This window comes from Bactrocera tryoni, chromosome 5 (genome assembly GCF_016617805.1).
Source record: "Bactrocera tryoni isolate S06 chromosome 5, CSIRO_BtryS06_freeze2, whole genome shotgun sequence".
NCBI lineage: Eukaryota > Metazoa > Arthropoda > Insecta > Diptera > Tephritidae > Bactrocera > Bactrocera tryoni.
Window position 1 is genome coordinate 29,561,039 of NC_052503.1, and position 23,386 is coordinate 29,584,424.

The window sequence follows — 23,386 nt, forward strand, 5'->3', positions numbered from 1 at the left end:
AATGTCATGAAGGCACTCTCAGAGTGTTAAATCATTATAATACTCAATAGCATTGCTTTTGAAATTAAAACAAAGTATGCTGGATAACATATTTATATTTACGCAACTATATTGAGATAACGTAACCGATAAATTAGACGTAAAGTCAACTATAACATGAAAAGCAATACATACATTAGACAGAAAGAGGCTAGGATACATATTGACTGGGTTTTATCCACTTTTAGCATCAGTTCACATCATTACGTATATCAAGATACAAAAACTCAGATACTAAATTTTAGCATATGTATATCATATCATAGCCTAAAACCGTATTGGAAAATACAGAGGAGAAGAACAAGAGCGCCAAAAAGTTGTAGATCGAATTGGTAAATTTTTTTTTTGTAAGTTGGTAGTTCTGTTAGTGACATCTATGCTAAATTTCACGTCAAAATATTCATTAGTATTTGAGATACGCGTCATTTTCTGAAGCTCTAAAAGTGAATTCTTCAATTTTTCCCAGGTCTGAATTTATTGAACAAAGAAGTGCGATAATGCACCTTCTCTTAGTGCATTGGTTATTCGTGACCATTTCGCCACATTTTCAACTAATATCGTGCCGCAACCACCGCATTCGCCTGATTTACCTTCTTGAGACTTTTGGCTATTCCGAAAATTCACACGACCACTCCGAGGACACCGTTTTGTCTCAGTTTAGGATATAAAAGCTGAATCGAAAAAGGCTCTGGGGAGTTTTCCAAGGAGAATTTTTCCACGTGCTATGTTGACTGGAAAATCAATTGGCATAAGGTTACGAGTATTGCAGATGAAATAGACAAAATTTACCTTTCAGTTTGATCACAGTAGCATAACGGACATTTACTCGTGAATAGATAGACCACATGGGGACCTGGATTTCCATCTGACTTTTTAGGGGATATGGATGATTTAGAAGCTACCTTTTCAGACTATGTTATGACATTCATCAAAACTGTCGAACAAGCGCAGTTGCTCGCTTTTCAAATATAAGTGAAAAAGTTTTACGGTGGATAATTTGAAGACACTAATGTGTCAGTCGACTGAGAAAGGGAAAGCTGTTAGCGAAGCGTTAACAGACGTCTATAGATGTCAACAGATTAGGCATCCGTCACTTCGCTCTATATATGAGACTTAAATGTCCTGTCCTCCCGTGGTTCCGTGAGAAAGTCTTGTGCTGGTAGTAGGCTAGGTTTAGCGTATTAAAGTTACGCACTCCGGCTTTTGATGCTTCCCCCTTATAACATACTTGTTTATATTTTCAGAAAGTTCCCATCAAAAGGAAAGAATTTCTGCAAGTTAATTGCAATTACTATCCAAATATATAGAATATACGCACACAATGCAAACACAACAACAACACACTAATAGTAATATCACTGTTTGCACGGATTGAACTGCGCTGGTATTAGTTCAAAATGAAAATAGACCTGCATCTTAAGATGACTGTAAGTGTGTTCATACACATACACTCATACATGTATGCATATATATATGTAAAAATAAATATATATTTGTGCGCCTATTTATACTCGTGACTACACACGAGTGTGTGCACCGTTAAGCGCTCAATTCGTGTGCATCGCCGCTCGCATTCAAGTTTAAGGAAATCTACAATTAATTATTCCACTAAAAATAAGTGCGGCAGTTGGCTGAAAGGCTGAAAATAGTGCAAAGCCAAATAAATTTCCGCGCAACTTTTATTGATTGAGTTGACGACGCTCGTAAAGTGTGCAGCAGTTGCACGCGTTGCAGTAATGCTATTGTTGGCGCGTGTTGAAAGGTGGAACTGCTGTGGCTAGTACGAAAGCAAGGCAAACATTTCTTCACTTCTATTTAGTTAAGTACTTCTGACATTTATTTTGTGACTAGTAAATAATTATAAATCGCCGAGAAGAGGCTTGTGTGGAAATATGAGCTCATTTTTTGAATCAGTGTGCTTGAGAGGAAATAGGTATTTTTTGATTTTATTTTTGAGATGGAATTAAGTGAATGGATTATTATTATTAAAAACAGCCTGTTTTTACAGGCAGCTGGAATCAATTGTAGATAATTAAATAAAAAAAAAAATGTTTGGACTATACACTGAAGTTGGTCAGAAGTCCTATTAAAAGGTGATCTGCAGTGCAATGATGGCTGTTAATAAAATGTGTTTTTAAATTTCGAATACTAAAAAAACCCGGAAAGGGATTAATCTCGCCGATAATTTTTATATTTTATATACTTTATAGGGTCTGGACAATATTTCAAGAACACAGGGCTTTCATTATTATTCAAAAGCACTTCTCATAACCGGACATGCTCTAATAACCGGAGATGGACACTAGTTTGGTATTTTTTCGCTCAAATTATCTCTGATGAACGGAAAAGATTCCATAAAATTTGTCAAGAAAATTGTGTAAAATTTATAATTCTCGCTTTTTTGAATTCTTATTAATTTTTGGTATTTTGAGACAGTTTTTTTAATAACAATACGTATACTGATCATAGAAAACAAATTGATTTGCACTGGCGCCGTTTAGTTCGCGGTGGCTCAACAGTAACTAATAGGATAATTGTCATTAAGACATTCATTCACTTATGCCTTCTTGAATCACATTTATTAGTCCAGTAAAACTATGATTCTGAGCTTCTGACTCATAAAAAAACATTTTGAACACAGTGGCAAAAGCCCCATATTTTGACAGTTCCTATAGCCGGACACAGCGATGGTAGATGTCCGGTTATGAGGAATTTAACTTTTCTTTTGCTAGAACAATTCTATAATTAGGATCTAGATATCCTGCTTGGATCTTAAGTCCGGAGTTACTAGATAATACATAGACTAAAAATAATTATCAACAGATCAAATTTTTCCTTACCATACCATGAAAAAAATTAACAACGAGTTTGCTTTAAATGTTTTGCTTCCAATGGAATCATAGCTGCTGCATAATCGTTCAAAATGCTTCAGGAATGCACGAAAATCGTTCTGTTGGAAGTCTCAAAATAAATGTCTGACAACGTAGCTGAGGACGCTACATTCATCAAAGTCCTCATTCCTGTTGGTGAGACAAGGGTTTATGAATATGACATCGAAACTCTCCAACCAGCAAGCGCCGACATGGCATGCTTATATTTTTTGAGGAGCTTATTCCTGTTAAAGCCTTGTTCTGGTAAAAAAACCAGTTTTGTTGTCGGTATTAAATACTATCTGATATATGCTTAAAACCGAAACTTGAATTTTTCTTTGGTTAACCGCTTACCTTTGCTAGCTGTAGGAAATATGTTCCTAATTTCAGGTATTTTAAATAATTTTAGTTGTAGTGTTAATGTAAAAGGATCCTCACATTTAGGAATTATACCTTGTTCTTTCAATGATAGAATTCACTCTTCAATCTCTCGTCATACATTGTTTCAGTATCTACCATTAACATGATCAAATGATGTGCCCACCCTTTCCATTGTGACCTGTATAGGTGATATATTCTTAACAGCTAACTAAAAGAGCTGTTTAAAACGTTGCTAAAACAATTGCTTCAAGTTAGAAATGTCTGGAGTCATTCTGGGACCGGTCTATAATAATTATATTAGAATAAATACAAGTTTCACAAATCTAGTTTTTGCCTGTGATCTATTTCAGGGTCCCTACTTTTAAAAGAAAAAACATAGAAACTTCAAATGCTGGCCGCGGCTACGTGTCAGATGATCCATCCGTTGACTTCAATTTTCGATGACTGGCCGGGATTGTCCGCATAGGGCTTAGACTTTCCATATCCGCGCAAAAAAAAATCTAACGGTGTGATATCACATGATCTAGGTGTTCAACCGACCGGCCCAAAATATGAAATTATCTGCTCTCCGAAGTGTTCTCTTAATAAATCCGTTGGTTGAAGCGATGTGCAGAAAGTGGCGCCGTCTTGTTGAAACTAAAAGTCACCGAGATCACGAGTTTCGCTTTCAGGCATCAAATTGTCGGTTATCATAGCACGATAACGGTTGCTATTGGCGGTTACGTTCCTATCGGCATAATTTTTTATTTTTTTCTGGATGAAATGGCAGTTCTTGAATCTATTTAGGTTGCTCTTCGGGTTTGCTTGTTTACATACCTATTGAGCTAGAAATTTTGCTTGAAAACGTCGGATCTTCTTGGAACGCTTGGGAAGGTCGAGCGGCTTCAGTTTTTGTGCAAGCTGTATTTTGTACGCTTTCAATTTAAGAGTTGTTGTGAATGGCGTTGTGAATAGTACGTTCATGTTGACCATAAGTTGAGCGAAGCGAGCGAAACAATTTTTTACAGAACGTGAATTTTTGTAATAAAGTTGAAAGATTCGTAAACATTGTTCAGGCGTAAGTGTTTTCATGATAAAATTCCAGACAAGACTAAACAAAAATAACGTGACAACTTGACACGACTCACTCGTGATCTGTCAAAAAAGGCTAAGATGTACGTCTAGTTGGATCATCAAAAATTTCAATTTCGAATGTTTCGATGAGGAGTTGTTTTGCATTTTATTTGACAATATATTAGTCATAGTCCATATCAGGTATTATTTAGACAAGATTGCTACATGCAACGTCATAAACGGAATGAACTCTCCAACTTGCATAGTAATTGTTGCAAAGCCTTTCATTTACGACGTCACGCACAAATGCATTTTGCTGTCAAGAGTACACCAAAACAAGTAGCGGAAAGAAACCATCGTAATATTGACTGCTATCAATCTTAGTTCAAAAACAGTTGTGCTGAGGGGAGTAAAATATATCGAATATCGATTGGCAGCCACAATTTGTTCTATTTTTATCAAATTACTTAACTATTATGGTTAATATATTTCTTTGGAGTAAAATATATGTACAGACACAAATGGACCACCACTGAGCTCGCTCATATTAAACCAAATGTAGCCTTACTCTCTTTCGAAATAGCTGGCGCCGCATCAGAGAAGAAGAATAAGAACCAATTTTTCAATGAACTAACAAAATTTAAAACGCCAAGTGATGGATTTTTTTCGGTGCGCATTTCATTATGTCATAGATTAACGTAATAATGAGGCGAAAATCATTGTTGTTTACATTTAGAACTCAACTCAACACATACAAAGGTTTATGCAATTTTATAGTCTTAACAGTTTTAAACTCGCGTGGTGTGAAATTTGTTTCGGCTTCGTGTATATGTATACACATATACATATATATATATATTCTTTTATTTAATACAAACTAGCATTCGTCCATTAGTTAGCATTTAGAGAAGCATTGCATGTCCGACATATTGGCTTCGTCTATTTTCTTGACTTCAATTACGGTATTCGACGAGTTGGCACGCGAATGTTTACAGTACATTGATGAAATCGTCTGAGGGAATGTGCCAAAAATTACTTAATCTATATTCTGCAATACGTAAGAAATATTTTAGAAAACAAAAACGAAAATCTTTCAACGCTAAGCCGAAAGTTGTTTAGGAAAAAAAATAAAATTTAAACGAAAAATTGTTTGTGTGTACTATTGAGTATTAAATTCATTGAACACAAGTTGGAGAAATAGTACTTGAAGAAAAGAGTTCAGCAGATTGAATACTTGAAATATAAGTTTGAATATTTTTTTTGTGAAATAAAAAATCTTTGCAGTAATTATAAGTATGTTTTAGTTTAGACTCTGTGTTTTGTTTTAAATTTAGACTGCAAGTTTTGGCAAGGGATGTGTTTTTTTCCCATAAACGTATGTACATAAATTTATTCCTGAAATGATGATCAACTATTTAGACGGAAAATATATGACATTATCAGAAAACCTGTGATTTGAGAAAAAATAGACAATAGTTTTAATCAAAGTAAAAGGTGATCCATTTCGAGGTTCGTTCAATAATAAATTCTAATTAAATTTGTATTCGTTTAATAATAATCTGAAAATAAACAATTCGGACATTTTTGAGAATAATAATAATTTATTTATGATTACGTTCTCAACGGCATCATTTATGAAAAAAAAACTGCACAAAACTTATTTTTTTTTGGATGAAATGGCGGCTCTGGAATCTCTTCAGGTTGCTCTTTGTCCCAAAAGCGGCAATTTTGTTTGTTTACATACACATTGAGCCAGAAATGGGCCTCATCGCTGAAAAAAATTTGGCTCGAAAGCGTTGGATTTTCTTTGAACTTTTCAAGACCCCATGCAGCGTTGTGATGTTGTTTGATAATGCCTAGCAGCTTCAGTTCTTGTACAAGCTGTATTTTGAACACATTCAATTTAAGATCTCGACGTAAAATGCGCCAAATCGTTCCATACGTCAGTCCAAGTTGCTGTGAACGGCACCGAATCGACTCTCCACGGTCTTCGTGAACACTATCTGCTACGGCTGCTATATTTTCTTCATTGCTTGCTAGACGTGGTCTATTTGGACGAGTATTATTTAAATAATGAATAGTAAACGTGAACTTTCGTAATAAAGTTGAACGATTTATAAACATTTTTCAGGTTTATAATGAAATGCCAAACAATATTGAACGAAAATAACGTGAAAACTTGACATGACTCACGTGTGATCTGTCAATGTAAGGTACATCAACATGGATCCTCGGTGAACAGTGGGACCAAACTTTCCACCCACTATTTTCCAAATTATTTTTAACTGGTCTTGCAATATACGATCGCTTCATTTACAGATTAAACCGGTTTTGGAAGCTCATAATACAGTAAGTCCTTTACATCCCACTAAATATACATACCTTGGATATTTGGCTTTGCTGTTTATTTGGCCGATTTACCGGGATTTTTTGCCTTAAAGGGTGTCATTTAGATCCAGTTTTCGTCATCATTAAAAGTTCGTTGGAAAACACGACTTCTTTTTGAAATGTTCAAGCAGCATTTCTAACATTCAAAACCGCTTTTCCAGGTCTCTTGGCTTCGAATTATTTAGCACCCAACTCTTTTACTTTTGATTAAATCCGGTTACTTTTAAACGTTTAAAAATGGGTGTTTGAGTTACTCTTAAAGACTCTGTGAGCTTTTCTTGCATTTGGCAACAATCGGCAGCAAGTAATGCTTCCATCTGCTCATCTCCCAACTCTTTTGGCCACCCAGGAGGTTCTTCGTCTTCCAAAAAAATGTTTTTGTTTATACTTAAAAGAAATGTCATACAAGAAGACTTGTAGTATAAGCTTTTGGACTGGCGATTTCCAATCCATGTCCATAATATTGAAATGGAACAATGGAATACTAATCAAGAAACGCCACGACTAGAGTTATAGATCCAATAGTACTCAGCTTCTTCAGTTAAGTTTTATCTTACAAAATGGTTCATATTAAAATAATGTTGTGTGAAGAGTTTTGTATATAAATCAAGTTATTAGAAAGTGGTTTGGACTCAAATATACAGATCGATAGACGAGCATGGTTGTGACTACCTACCGAGATTATTTTAAAGTGGTACTCCTCTTCTGGTAGATATCCTTAGTTCAGAACTCTTTTTGGGTTCCAAAATGTTCAATAATGCTACTCATGAAATGAGTTTGATAACCGGATATGATATAATCTTTACTAAGAACATTCCGATCAAAGTTCCCGGTCTGATTCATTTGAGAACCGTCAATTTTCTAAGCCTCTTCTCTATTGAGTCACTCAAAAAGTCATTTTGTACTTTAACCGCACCTCGGAATAGTATGTTTTTATAAATAGTTTCTAGTATTATTGAATTATTATTTGAGGAATTCAGCTTAACGCCAAAAACGTGAAATTATTTCGTTTGTAAGTTCTTCGTGAATCCAGCTAACTATAATATGAACTTATATCCTTCAACCGTCAGATATGGATATTTGTTACACATTTTCTTGTATTTGCTTGCTTCTTACTCAAAATTCTCTTACTATTTTATATCCGAGGCGTATTCAACAAAATGTGCAAGAATAATAAAATGCAATTTGCGCAATATGTAAAACAAAGAGACAGTAGACACACTTCAATCAGTGTGCAACACTAAAGCAATTAAAAATCGCGAATTCCAAAGTGATGCGAAAGTGATTTCTTCCATATGCCGCAAATGAACGTCGGTGGTGGCGACAGAGCTGGAGGATAGACCATGTATTGCTTGCAGTCGGCCGACCAACAACATAAAGCGACGGTTGAGGCGTTGCCACTCGCTTGCAATGTGGAAAATAAATAAATTAAACGCCAACAAATAAATGTGAATATTTTTCTCAAAGTACCGTGTGTACATATGTATGTTCGTATGTAAGTATTTATTGCTAAGATGTGGTAAATGTCAACGTCTCAATGGCATTCCGGCATAAAAATAGGCTCAGCTGGACTATTTTTGAAAATTTGCTTTGGAATTTGGTATTCTGTGTGTAATATGTGCATATATATGTATATATCTGTATACAGCGATGTATTTTTCTATGTGGAAAGTTGTTTACCAAGAATAGATGGAACAAGTAGTTGTGCTCAGATATTATCTAGTGCTTCAAGTTTTTCAAGTGGATGCTTCTATTTCGATTTCGATTGCAGAGATATGTTGCACATTTGACAAAAAGCACCGAATCAACACAGACAAAACAAAAAAAAAACAAAAATGTATTTACTTGTAAAAATGTTATGAGCATAGATCTAAATATACACTAAATATCTAGCTGATTTTTAGTGTACTGACATTAGGGTTGGGCAATTTTTTTTAAATTCTTTGAAATGGAACAAATGATCGATTCTTTGTGGAATATATACCTCTAAGTCTTTTTCTATATCATATAATATATTGTATAAAAGGAAAAGAAATCATCGCTTTGAGATTTGTAAAGAAAAAATATTAAAGCAAGTTTTCCGTCTTTAAAACAGAAGAACGATCTCCAAGAAGATCTTAAGCCGTGTTTCGACCCTCAGACTTTTTCAAAATGTTTGCTGTTTTTTGAATTCTCTATTTTCCCATTGTATAAAAATGCATACAAAAAAAGGTTAATTAAAAAGCTTTCAAAAAATCCCCAAAGTTCAAAACCAAAACGTCTCGGAATCACCTTGGATATTGTTAATGGGCTCGATTCAAAAATTTGTGTCTGTTCGCTGTTTAGTACATGACTCATTAGAAAGGCACGCTGCGGTGATAAATTTGTAAAAATTTAGTCATGAAACCGTTTTCGTCCCAGGTGAATGTTACGAAATGAAGATAAAAGGTCTTTATGTCTATAAAATTGTACAGAAAACTGACAGTTCAAACAAGCTGAATTTGGAACTTTTGAAATCGGTATTTGCCTATCTCAGACCTGGCCTGATGATGGTAAAAATCGATTCAAGCCCTTAAGGTACAGCTTCAGAAGTGTCAAAAAATTATTCACCATTTAGGGAAAGTCGGTTCTACAAGAATATTACACGAAAAATAAATTTTCTAAATTTTTAACCCCGGATCTGTGAAGATCGTTCTCTACTTGATAGTAGCAGGGATTAATAACGGTTGTATATCAACGATAGCCTGACACTATAAAAAGTCAGAACTCGAGTACATCAGATTAAGTATATTTTCTATATTATATATCGGACCTTCTATTCAGACCCTTAAACTTATTATTTTACATCAATCAAGAGCATAGAAAAATCCATTAATTTAAAATTTCCAAGAAAGGAACGATAGAAACGGGACTTTAACACCGCTATTTTGTGCACTTGACAAATTCAAGATCTTGCTAATTTACCAAGATTGACAATTTATCAAGATTTTTCTCCTCTGTGTCATCTTCTTAATGAATCTTACTCAGGTCATGATACAGATGCAAGTATGACTCGACTCACACAACCTTCAGCTCGCTACGGAAAATACAGACCTACTATCGCTAACAAGCAAGCACAAAATATTTTTGGGTCACAAAAAGCAGTAAACTAACTAAGCGTAAGACTTGAGCCCAGACTAGCTTTCTGGGTATAAGTCCAGCCTGCCGCAGGAAAGGTATCGAAAATCACCTCTCAACTGATCAGACAATCTGTGTCCTATTATACGGAGATGAGATTTGGGCAGATGTGCTTAAAAAGGAAACCGGCTCATAGTGCATTGCCTCGCAGCCTTCAGATTTGCAGTATCAGGCCGTTTAATATTAGTCATAAGCCTTATTGGGACCTTAATTGATCTTCTAACGTACGAAAGAAAACAGCTGTGGGAGCCAACGAAAAGATCCGAAAATAACATGAGCGCAATAGAACAAATAAAGAAAGATACAATAACAACTTGGTAACAAAGATGGGAGAATGTGAGTCGTGGCAGATCGACGGCCAGACTAATAAAAGGTTAGACTTATGAACAAGCCCTTAATTCGGAGAAGTCGATTTTTACACAACCCAGCTGTTATCCGCTCACGGATTTACTATAAAAAAGAATTCTCTGAATAATTTAATAATAAATAATAGCTTTCTCGATAAAGGTAATTTTTACCTTATAAATAATTTAATAAAACCATTAAGTATCTTTTGCGATGAAATTTCTTTTATAATTTTGAAAATATTCATTAAAATTCGTTTCGTATTCAAATAATTGCCGCACCCTAATATTCAACTCTATTTTTGTGCCACTGAATCTTTATGCTGATCTGTCCGCACACTCGAAGTGAAGTCAGTGCCAATTATAATCTCGCAGATGTTGAAATAATCGAAATGAATCTGTTTACACATCCGAAATTAATTGAAAAACTCACTGAGGTAAAACACCGTACCGACAACGAGTGCATTTAATGGCGCGGAGTCGACAAAGAAAGCATTCGCAAAGCATACACAAACATATACGAGCATATGTGAACTATGTAGGGATCTTCACGTATGTGGTTATGTGTAGATATGTACTGAGAGTACACACAAGCAAACAAATGACGAGCGCGACCAAGAATGTGGAAAGCCATTTTTGCTCCTTTTACCGTTAGCGCGCGGAGTAATTTACATATTTTTGGCAAATACAGCATGGAAATTAGTGTATATGTGTATAAGTATGTATGTATATACATATATCTATGCCTCTGTGTCTTTGTAGAAATCTCTGAATGGCTCCTATGCACTTGATTTGGTTCATTTTTGGGGCGCACAAACTTCCATGCAACTTGCCGTAATGCAATATGTTGCATGTTGTGGTATGCCACATGCTTGTACATACATATCTACTAATATATACTTATGTTTATGGGCCGCCTTTGTGGCATGTTTGTTCGTCAAGTGTTTAATTGATTTCATGTCATTGTGAACATACCATTAATTATTATTTATGACGCAATTGTGGCGCGGGATGCGTGATTTCTTTGTGTGGCAGGTCGGCACTTTAACAGATTTTTCTCATTAATTTAGACAATGGCACGCATGCACGTTTACTATTTGAGTTCTTGAAAGCCGCAACTTAGAATTTATTAATTTCAACTTCTTATGCGTTTCATAATTTTTCTTTCTCTTTACAGTCGCCATGGAAAACCAGTTTGGGGTCGTCCTATAAGCCGAGTGGATCCAGTGCGGTGAGTAGCATTCTTTATATATTGAAGGTAGGGTATGACCCTTTTAAAACAATGTCGTAGTAAATATTTTAAGTTTGAAGCACATGTTGTCATATTTGAAGGCGAAAGTTTGCGCATGTGGCAACTCTTCGAAATCCTTTTTTATTATTTGTAAGTTTTCTTAAACCTTAGTTGACCACCCTGGCTTCGATTATTACAAGCCCTTTCTTACTTGTTTGTAGTTATAATTAAATAAAAATTAAAACAGGTGGCAACACTCAACGAAATATATTTAAAATTTTAAGCATTCTACCGTCTTTATGTTATTTCATTTCTTTAATGTTTTTTTAAAGAGTATTTTTCAAACGGGTGGCAATGCCGAATTTTTTGTTTTAAGTTTAAAGATTACACTTGCTTTTAGAAATTAAGCTTATATTCTGTATTTGTTTGTCATTGTTTTTTAAAAGTATTTTAAATTATTGGCTTTCTTAAGCTCTTCTGGTTTAATACTCGCATTCTATTAAACTGAAAACGTTAACTTCGGCTGCATTGCAGCTAGAATAAGTTTCACAGATCAATTTCTTATAGCCACTACAGGTATATACAAACCAGTAAGTTTGAATATCAATTATGAACAATTTATTCAAATTTGTAAAACTATTCATGTAAAATAAAAAATTTCCGTACAAGAATTTCATTTTGAGTGATCAATTTGAATGGTAGCTAAATGCAATAGTGGTCCGTATCGGCCGTTCCAAGAAACGATCAGCTTATTGTTGAGAACAGGATGTAAGCCAAATTTCAGATCGATATCTCTAAAACTAAGGACACGTATATGCGGACAGGCGGATAGACAGGTAGACAGACGGTCATAGTTATAGTGGGTTTTTCAATAGGGACGCTACAAAAGTAGATCGATTGGGGGAGCAAGCGACGTCTTAGTTTTCCGCGCTCTTTTGACATTTCTCTTCAGTAAGGTTTGCCATTCCATCATGGAAAAATATACGAACACACAACGAGTTGAAATTATTAAAATTTACTACCGAAATCCGGAGCAATGGCCAAAATTTGAAGAGCGCTACGTCCAATTTATGATCGTCATAATCGTTCTGTTACTTCAACAATTGAGCGAATTGAATAATAGGGACTTTGACAATATGTAGTTCCAACAGGGCGACGCCACAAGCCACACAGCGAATGTCACAATCGATATATTGAAAACCAAGTTTGGCCCAGGCAATTGGCCGCCTCGGTCGTGCAAGCCTATGGTCTATGACAACAAACCAGCAACGATTGATGAACCTCGGTCGAATATAGAACCTGAAATTGCAGCAATGTCGGCCAATTTATGCTTGAAAACCGCCGAAAATTGGGTTCAGCGTCTGGACTTCTACAAGCGTGCCCTTAGTGGCCCTGCAAAAGAAATTGAGCTTCATACATAATGGCATCGAATGCACTCTCTAGAAATAAAGAATTTCATTGATATCCCCAAACGTTACTCTGCGCTCTTATTGAAAAACCCGTTATTTAAGTATATAGAGTACTTCTGAATGTTACAAACTTCATGATGAACTAAATATGAGTACACCGTCTGCAGAGCATAAGAAGTTCGATGATTACGTCCGACAAGTTTAAATAAGGGAATGAGAGTATGCAAATTAATGGAGTTTCTTAGAGTAATGTAAGGATGCTACTTCTCTTGGGTCTAGAAACGAAACTCTATCTGGTATCGCATTGGCATACCAGTTTAACCTAACCTAATGAGACCAACATTTCTCACCAGATGACTCTTTTATGTTTCACATGGCATCATTATGAGTGGTTTCCTTAAGAAGTTTTGACAAATATTTTCTAACTATCTGAAGACTGCAACTTTCTTTTCAAAGTTTGCGGGTTTAAGCAAATATGTCAAGAAATATGTTAACATATGTGGAAACTTACGTCAGTTTCTTTGAATGCTTGAGGTAAGACGAGACAGGGTTTTATTTAAGCAATAAACTTCTTAAAGAGAAGAACCAGATGATATAGAACTACTAGGCACTAACCTTGTGAGATTTTTTTTTATATTAGTAAGTTTTCGAACCATGACTCTTACCAAAACAGCTAATTCACCTTTTATTGATTTCACTTAGTAACACAGTAAGCTTAATATTTTTATATTTTTTCGGTTTTAACTCATATCCCTCATATAATTTCATTTTTAGTACTCCACCCGCGATGATATTGGCAGTTCACGTTACACATCTCTAGCTTCACCCAGCACATATCGTCCATCTTTCGCTGGTGGCACATATCGCATAAAACGTGATCCACCTTCAAGCCTGCAGACACCCTCCTACACAAGCCGCTACACACCAAGTGTAACGAGTCGCACCACACCGGTAGTGGACTCTACTGCCGACCTTAATGGCACAAAATCTAGTCAACTTAAGCGTTATACAACATCAACCACTAGTAATCTCAATAAATATGGCTCATCACGCGAACCAAGCCCAGCTGCACTCGAAATTACAAATCGCATGCGCAGTCGGGAGCCAAGTCCAGTTTCGCGTGCACTACGTGGCAAGTCGAGAGATCCGAGTCCCGTGGTCGACACTAGTTGTAAGATTGGTTACGGTGGTCTCAATTCGTATCGCATGTCCACACCAAAATCCACCAGCAGTAGTAGTTACAATTCAAGGTATAGCAGCGGCAGTACTGTTGGACGCGCGTCTAGCGTGGCGCCTACAATGCCACCGGATAAATCTATTTCATATTTAACTGCCAGTGACTTTCATGCGCGTTCGGTAAGTCGTGCGCGGGAAACCGCAGCGAGGAAGTCCAACGAAAAGGAGATCGAAGAAGAGGAGCCGGTGCAGCCAGCAACGGTGGTGGAAAAGAGTGAGAGTGAAAGTAGTAGTACAGAAGAGGAGGAAGAAGAAACATTTGTCGCTGTTTCGGTGGTCACCAGAGCCACATCGCCAACGCCACCCGGCAGCGCAACAACAGTACAAAGAACACGACGCATGGACATTGCAAAAACCATTGAAAAGACTATACAACGCTCGACACGCAAGCGTAAAACATTAGAGAAGGAAATACAGTCTGACCGACTCGATGATTCGACACGATATTCACGTTTCGGTTTGGGTAGTCGAGTACCATCTTACAGTCCGCACACGGAAAGCCGTTATTCGTCGACAAATTTACGTTATAGTAACAGTCCGCTGTCGTCCGTCTCAAAATCTTCCGCTTCGAATGCTTCCAGTACCAATAGCGTAGAAGCCAAAAAGGATACTACAGCAAAAGGTACACGCTCAAACGGCAGCAGCAAATCCAAATTATCACCACCTAAAGTTGTGCGCATCAGCTCCAGGCAATCATCCGTTGAAAATCTCACTGCCACCACAAATGCTAATAAACCACCTGCACCGCCGAAGGCTGAGTCGCCAACTAAAAGTAGTTCTAACAGTACACATGTGCCCACAAAGCTACCGAATAAAGACTTTCGAAAATCCGCTTTGAATGTTGGACCCACCGACCGTCCACGTAAGTCACGTACGCCCAGTAGCGGCACAGACTCAGATCCAGTACAACAAGCACACAATGATTTGGCAAATGGCATGGCACAGCGTAAAGAACGTTCGCCGAGTGCTGGTTCTGAGGTGAGTAATGTGTCGGCTGCCTCAAGTAGACGTAGCAGTATGGCAGGTGATAATAAGACACGACCACGATGTCATGCCAAAAAATCCTCCTCGTCATCATTAAGTCGTCACAATAGCAATAATAATTTAAAAAATAGTGCACACAAATCATGCACACCGTCAACGTCTTCCACTACTTCGACCAGCTCAACAACCACTGCCTCGTCATCGAGTGGCGCGGAGAGCTCGAGCGAGCTGAGAAAATCAAACAAAAAGCACGGCAAGAAGAAGAATATCAACACCCACAATAAAGATCACACAGCCAATAATGCGAGTGTGACAAAGTGTGCGACAACTAGCACAGGTGATTCTAATGATTCGTCGTCGAAGCGAAGAATAGATGAAAATAGCAAGGCGACACAGCAACCACCGGCGCTGCTAAGTACAAACGATTCGTCCGCGACAGCGGCTGTTGAATCATCGCGCACAAATTCGAGATCGCCACTCGCCAGTTCGCAAGAGAAGTCTTCCAACCGATTGCAAAGATTGTCGTCTGTATCAAATTTTTTTGTTGCTCGTCAGAGCGATGCAAATAGCGAACCGATTTTCATTGAAAGCTCCGACAATTCGGGGGGCGATTCAGAGACGGGTCAGCTAATTGGCAGCAGTCTTACGGCAGCAAGCAAATCGAACACATCGCCAACGAATAACGCGACCACAACGACAACGACAACGACTGATCCTGCACGTACGGAAGCAGTATCAGCAAAAGTAATTACAGTAGCTGAATTAGAACCAAACGCCGCGACGTCCAAACGTAACTGTGACGATACGAGCCTCGATAGCTTTGAGGATAAGACATCGACATCTGCGAGAAGTCCGCAAAGTCTGACGAAATATAGCAACGCAACCCCAGATTGTAGCAAGTCTACAAAGTCAACGAAATCTAGTAGTACACACTTCCCGCACGAAACAACAGTCACCGACACGGCGGCGATAACCAGTGAAGCGGTAACAGATTCTTACACGACTACGGCCACTACGTCCGAGGAAGAGCAAGACGAATCGAGTTGGTGGCAACACACAAGTCGACAGATAGATACAGCATCTGCTTTGGGTTATCATCAAAAGGACGATATGCGTTTCAAGTTGAGACACATCGATTCTGGTGAGACTGCCTGGTGGTTACGTAACGACGACGATGACACTTTGGCCGACGTAGATTTGAAAACACTCAATCAGGAAGAGGAAGATCACAGTGAGGCCACAACAGCGCCCACGCAATCATTAACCAACAATTCGGATGAGCACAATAACACATCATCGCAGGCTAAGTACAGTTGGTGGACGAGTGACAACAACGATGAGCAGGTAGAGACGGAGGCGGTGGAAGCGCATAATGAAAATGATCAAAATGAAACGAATTATAGTGATGGGCGAACAAGTGCGTCGTATTACAAAGTGAATGGTGATAGTAAACAAATCGCAAGAAGTCACTGTACGCCCGAAAAGCCCTGGTGGGGTGACTCGAATGAAAATAGCAATGCCGATAGTAAGAGTAACGGACGCTTGGAAAAATCGAATAGTGCAACGAAACAAAATGGCACAATACAATTGAAGATTTGTCGTGTGGAGTCCGGCGAGCAACCTTGGTGGTTGAGTGAAGCCGACAAGGAGCCAAAGCATGCAGAGGAAGAGGCGGTCGTTGAGGCCACCGTCAAGTTACCGACACGTAAATCGCAGACTGTAGAGCGCTCAACTAGTAGCGGCAGCAACAATGCCAGCGATGATAAGCGCTGGTGGATGTCTGGACCCATGAAGAAACAGTTCACTGTGCGACGCGTGGAGTCGGGCGAGAAAGCTTGGTGGCAGCAAAATGATGAGGATGAGTCAAATAACCAAGAAGCACAAAGACAACCGACAAACGCTAATGTAGTGCGCGATAAGTCCAATGAAACATTGTGGTGGCAAAACAACGAAGAGCCAGCGATCGAACCACATGCACCGGTGCGGTCACGTATCTACCGCAGTGATTCGACGGAAAAAGCCTGGTGGCTGCAAGACGACGAAGAGCAAGTGACACACACACAAAATGGACAGGTACCGAATGGAGATGCGGCGGCGGTCGGTGAACATAGAGTAGATCACGCCGATACAGAAGTGCAGCGGATCAATAACGGTCAGCTAACTGGGGCGCAACAACAAACTTTTGGCACCGAACTAAGTAATTCGTTCAATTTCGAATATTCAGAGCGACCGCCGCCGCTGGGACAATGCGCCAGCCCAATCGACCTTGAGCAACAACTGCCACAACAGCTGCCACTCAAACAAACACCAACGCGCAATCTAAATCAGTGCAAATCCCCTTACGATAACATTCCAATGGCGAAAGTTCAAGTGAATCACTACTATCAGCCCCAATACGCTCAGCAGTCGTCGAGCGCAGCAGCGGCCGCCAATTCACCACAACCACCTTACTATCACCAGCAGCAACAACAACGACAAACACAACAAGCTGCTGATTACTACACACCATATGGTAAGAGTATGTGTGGTGAAAAGCTCTTCATTTCACGTCACCAGAACATTGATGAGCTTTTAGGTGGTTCGTGTCGCCCATTAAGTCCGATCTTCTTGGATGGCAGCAACAATAGCTTTGCCACAGTGCCGGCGAATCGTAATCTCTTCGTAGAGGAGATCACACCCGATCAAGTGCGCATACATGACAGCACAGCGCAAATGCCGGTCATTCAACGCATGGAGAGGTGAGTGACGTTCAAGTATTGAGCAATGTGCGTATGTGTGTGTGAATGGTGAGAAGCTGTTGTATTGGAGTATGAAATATTTTTTTTATTAAATTCTTTCGTTCTATTTTGGTTTCCAAATTTATTTATGTGTTTTTATTTTTGTAATTAGGGATGAATGGGATAATTATGGAAATGGAAGCGCGACGCAACCACCGGCTGTTTATGAACGAAATATGGTGAGTGGAGATTTTCTTGTTATTCTTTTATTGATGTGTGTGTACATACTTGTATGTATGTATAGATATAAATTAATTTAAAGCTTTCGTTGGTTGATCCGAAAGTGGGTCATTGTTTTTGAATCTTCAAATCTGAGAATCGGAATAGCACGATTCGCGTAATTAGTCGATGAATTATTCGATAAATGGCTTTAAAAGAATCATTACTAGATTGATGCTACCAGATGTTGGCTTTAACATATCATACACTTTGTGCGCGAGAAAAAATTTTAACTTGATTGAAGTGGAGATCATAAAAATACAACTTTTTTTGAAGCGACTGCAATAAGCTGAAAAATATTTGAGTATAATCTTTGAAGAACTTTTTCTTTTTTTCATCTCATATTCATTATAACATTTTAACCATTTAATGGAAAAGTCTTCATAAGAAAATCACATAAGTCTCGGTCAATTTTTTCTCGTGCAAACCTGCAGCCTTCATTCTATTTTGACTTCTAATATTCCTTATTTGTAATTTAAAACCAAGCAAATGACAGCTTAAAAATTAAGTAATGCCAAACGCTCTCATATTCAAAAAGCTTCAATTTGACCGTGTTCTTAGATTTAAAATTTGAAGAGCCAACTAGCTGTAGGTAATAGGATAGTAAAAAATCGGTTAGGAACTATTCAGTTTCGAAATGAGTTATTAAATTAAATGGCATTAACCCCAAACCTGAACGGATCATGACACAAATTTCTACTTGTGAACAAAGTATAGGGTGATCCATGTTGAGGTTCCTTACTTAGTTAAAGAAAAAGACACAGAAACGTCAAATTCAATAGGGAATGTTTATTATAATTCGAAAGAACATTCTTTGGCATTTACTTTTTAAAGATTATTTCTTTCAAATGTTAACTGCGTACGTCTTAGATGGTCCATCAATTAAGGCCAAGTTTCGATGACTCGTTCGAGGATTTCGACTGGTGAATGACACGTGCGATATTTTACTCCAAGGCCTGAATCGAAGCGGAACTGTCCGCATAGACTTTAGACTTTACATATCCCCACAGAGACAAGTGTAACGGTGTGATATCATAAGATCTTGGTGGCCAATTGAACTGCTCAAAACTTGAAATAACCTGCGAAGTGTTCTCTCAATAAATCCGTCGATTTATGCGATGTGTGTTATGTGGCGCCGTCTTCTTAAAACCAAATGTTGCCGAGCTCACGAACTTCAATTTTAAGCGTCAAATAGTCGGTTATCATGCCGCGATAACGGTCGTCATAGACGGTTACGTTCTCACTGATGATTCCACCGGCCCACAAACCACACCAAACTGTTGTTTTTTTACTGATTGAAATGATAGCTCTTGACTCTCTTCAGACTGCTCTCTATCCCAAATTTGGAAATTTTGCTTGTTTACATAACCATTGAGCCGGAAATGGGTCTCATCGATGAACAAAATTTGGCTCGAAAACGTCGAATCTTCTTGGAATTTTTCAAGAGCCCATAGAGCGAAACGATGTGGTTTGGGAAGGTCCAGCGGCTTCAGTTCTAGCTCAAGCTGTATTTTGTGCGCTTTCTATTTAACATCTCGACGTAAAATGTGCTGGGTTGTTCTATACGTCAGTCCAAGTTGCTGCGAACGGCGTGGAACCAACTCTCCACTGTCTGCGTGTACACTCTCAGTACGGCTTCTAATTTTTCTTCACTGCGTGCTGGACGTCGTCTATTCGGTCTAATATTATCCAATAACGAATGATGGGTCTCAGGATGGGAGACGGTGTTGTGAATAGTATGCTCAGTAGGTCGATTATGTTGACCAATAGTTGAGCAAAGCGCGCGAAATACATTCTTTGCAGGACCTGAATTTTCGTAATAAAGTTAAATGAAATTATGGAATTAGTTTTGTGTTTCAGATTTTACAGAATGAAGACATTAAGTTATTCATACTGTATTGTTTTCGTTTTCACTATCACGCTTCTCTTCTTCTCGGGTGGTTCTCAGAGATTCGCAAAACTTTGGAAATTTACGAATCGAACGAAAAACTGGCATACATATGCCTTATTGTAATGAATTAAACTGTATACTTTTTATCAGAAGTGGTGAATGACATATAGCTCCATTATAGGAAAATACAAGATAGTGCCATATATTCGTAGTGAAATTTGGTAATAGTAGGTGAAGTACCATATAATCTTAGTATAGCGTTGATTAAAATTTATGGAATTAGCTGACAAAGGATATTTGAGTGTCTTAAGGAGGGTTAGGGTCTTAGTGTTGAAATCTCTTTCTCAACTCTGTGTTGAATAAAAATTTTATAGCATCAGCAAGAATAATGATTTGTAATGCTACTTGTAATCAAGAAGTCGTAGCTTCCTCTGACTATGAGTATTGATGTAAATTACGTGATAATGAAGGAGGTAGTTGAGCAGTATAAATATTGGGTTGCTAGTAGTAGTACTATAATCCACTAAAATTAAAATTAACTAAATTAAAATGAAAATTCAAGAAATTTGCTATCAAAATTCAAAGCTATATATGTATTTATATAAATGTGTATATGTATGTTTTAACAATCTACGCTTACATACACATGTATATATATACATACATATATAATGATACCCTTTTGGATTTCTCGAAGTGAAACAGGTGGCTCTCCACCACTCATATACTCTCTATTTATAATTATATAAAAAAACAAAAATCAAACCCATGCATTTATAATTGTACAAAAACAAAGCACCAAACGTTGGCTGTGAGCCAAGTTGTCGCCAAATATTCAAAGCATAAATAAATCTGCCAAAATTTGACAACGCAATTAACATTATGCTTTGCTTTGTAACAAAGGACACAAACTCAAGCGATTATTAGCAATAAGCAGATAAGTACATACGCACACATACTTGTACAAATATATATATGTAAGTACATGCATGTATACATATGAACATTTGTATGTGTGTAATTTTTAGAAGCAATGGCAAGCAGCAACGAAAATCAGTTAAATGAAATAAATTAATTGACCGGAGCAAAAAATAGCCAGATTTGTCGCAGAATAAAATAAAAATTTTAACAACAACAACAAAAGCAAGGAAAGTAAAGATTGTGTATAAATTTAGAAGAAATACGCCACAAACAAGCGGCAAAGGTCAAAGAGCCGCTGAGCTGTGCGGTAAATGCTCATTGAATGTGCGTGCAGTTGTTGCTGTTGTGCGTGTGTGTGTGAGTAGTGCTGCTTGTAGATCTGCAAATATGATTCACACATAGCAGCGCTGGGGTTTTCTGCGTCGCTGTTTCGGCCGCACTTTCAGCAGCGCGTATATTTTCGCAAACTCTACGCCGTCGAGTGATTCAATTACAGAGTCAATTGCAGCGAATTAAAGTGAAATATTCGTAGACGTGCGCTTCTCGATTTCCTTGAATTGTTTACTGCGAATTTTTTTGTTTCTTCTTTTCGTTGTTTTGTTTTTCAGCAATCAAGTTTGACACTTAACTTTTCTATTTTATAGCCATGTTATCACATATGCCTAACATACACACACATACATACATTCATAAAAATTTTAGTTAGTCATTTTATATGTATGTGTATATGTTATGTTAGTATGTGTGAATATTTTTATGCGAGCATTAAAAATTAAATGTGAAGATGCTTGCAATAAAATTGAAGAAATAATTAAAATAAAATAATTAAAGAAGTTGAATGTACTCTGTACTTTTATGTGCTTTGCTTAAATTTAGTAAAAGAACAATACATATGTATGTAAATACATAAACAATGTTTAATCTGCACAACAACAACAAGAAAAACGTTAACTTCGGTTGTAATACCTTTCACAAATAAAAATTTTTGATTTTGATCGTTCAGTTTGTATGACAGCTACATGCTATAGTTGCCCGATCTGAACGACTTCTTCTGAGATTGCAGCGTTACTTAGGAAAATAATTTGTGCGAAATTTCATAAAGATATCTTCTGAAATGAAAAAGCTTTTCATACAAAATTTGATTTTGATCGTTCAGTTTGTATGACAACTATACGCTAGAGTAGTCCGATATCGGCGGTTCCGACAAATGAGCAGCTTCTTGGTGAGAAAAGTACGGTTGAAAATTTTCGGGACGATATTTCAAAAACTGAGCGATTAGTTCACTTATAAATATATAGACGGACATGGCTAAATCGACTCAGTTTGTCCCGCTCATTAATTACATACATGTTTTATAAGGTCTCCAAAGTTTTCTCCTGGGTGTTGTAAACTTCATAGCAAACTTAATTCACCTTGTTTAGGGTATGAAAACGGAAATATTTGCATATAGTATGTGTTTATATGCACTTCAAATATCCGCATTGGTAATATTGACTCGGTAAACTGTCGGCATTTTGACTTTAATGTTCCAAAAACAAAGGAATCAATATTAAATATCACTGTATGTTTTTTGTATATATTTCAATTTATTTACAAATGTAAATTTACAGTTCACATGCATATTCGAAGAAAGTTGTAAAATAATGTTTATCGTTCAAATTGATTAAACTTAATTTTTTGCAACTTTTTGTTAAAGTTATTGAAGAACACTTAGAATTTTTTCCAAAAAGAAAATAAATTTCTACAAAGTTCGTTAAAATTATGCCAAATTATGTAAAAACATCCTGTTTACTTCCTCTTTCTCATTGAAGTTGAACAAGTTTTGTTTACACTTAATATTTTTGTCGCTATTCTTCGTTTACAATCACCACATAAAGCTAAAGCATTCGACACAATGGCCAAACTAACTCTGTGACTGTCTCGATTCGCCACAAATTCAATTCGCTTTGCTCTTTACGTCAAAATAATATTATTGTGAACTCAGGGTTCTATAAATTGAAGGCCTAAAAGATTAGTTCACCATTTAAATTACCTTCACTGGTCTGATACTAGCTTGCGATAGTCTCCGATATAAGCTCAATTCTATTTACATTATTTTGTGAAAATATATCTGACCATAACTCATTGTCCCGTCTTAAATTTGCATTCTTTAAATTTGCAAAAAACAAAAAATGGGTAAAATATCCCATTCCATCCAGTAAATACTATAATCACAGGTAAAAATCCAACTCCCGTTAAAATAGAACAAAGCTGTAGGATCTTGCGAATACATATGTTAAAAAGTGAGCACAGATTCCATCAAGAGGTATTCCATCTAAGGAAGGTTGAAATGTAAATATACACTTTCACAAAAATACTTACTACCAAAGCTCGACTTGTTATTGTTGTAGCGACAGAAAACCTCTCTGAAGTAATTTGGGCGAATGCTGTTGAGTTGTGAGTCCCTGACTCATTTGTCGTAAGACCGACTTCGTTTTGATCAGTTTA

At 37.2% G+C, this 23,386-nt stretch overlaps 1 protein-coding gene across 3 annotated transcripts in view; it reads left to right on the forward strand.

The window, feature by feature from the left end:
- LOC120778304 (FH1/FH2 domain-containing protein 3) overlaps window positions 1–23,386 on the forward strand; it is a 145,299-nt gene that overhangs the window by 8,997 nt on the left and 112,916 nt on the right. For all 3 annotated transcript variants that reach the window (XM_040110094.1, XM_040110092.1, XM_040110093.1), the window contains exons 2-4: window positions 11,409–11,462; window positions 13,646–17,829; window positions 17,981–18,047. In XM_040110094.1, the coding sequence (XP_039966028.1) occupies window positions 11,409–11,462; window positions 13,646–17,829; window positions 17,981–18,047 (4,305 nt within the window). The remainder of the gene's footprint in view (window positions 1–11,408; window positions 11,463–13,645; window positions 17,830–17,980; window positions 18,048–23,386) is intronic.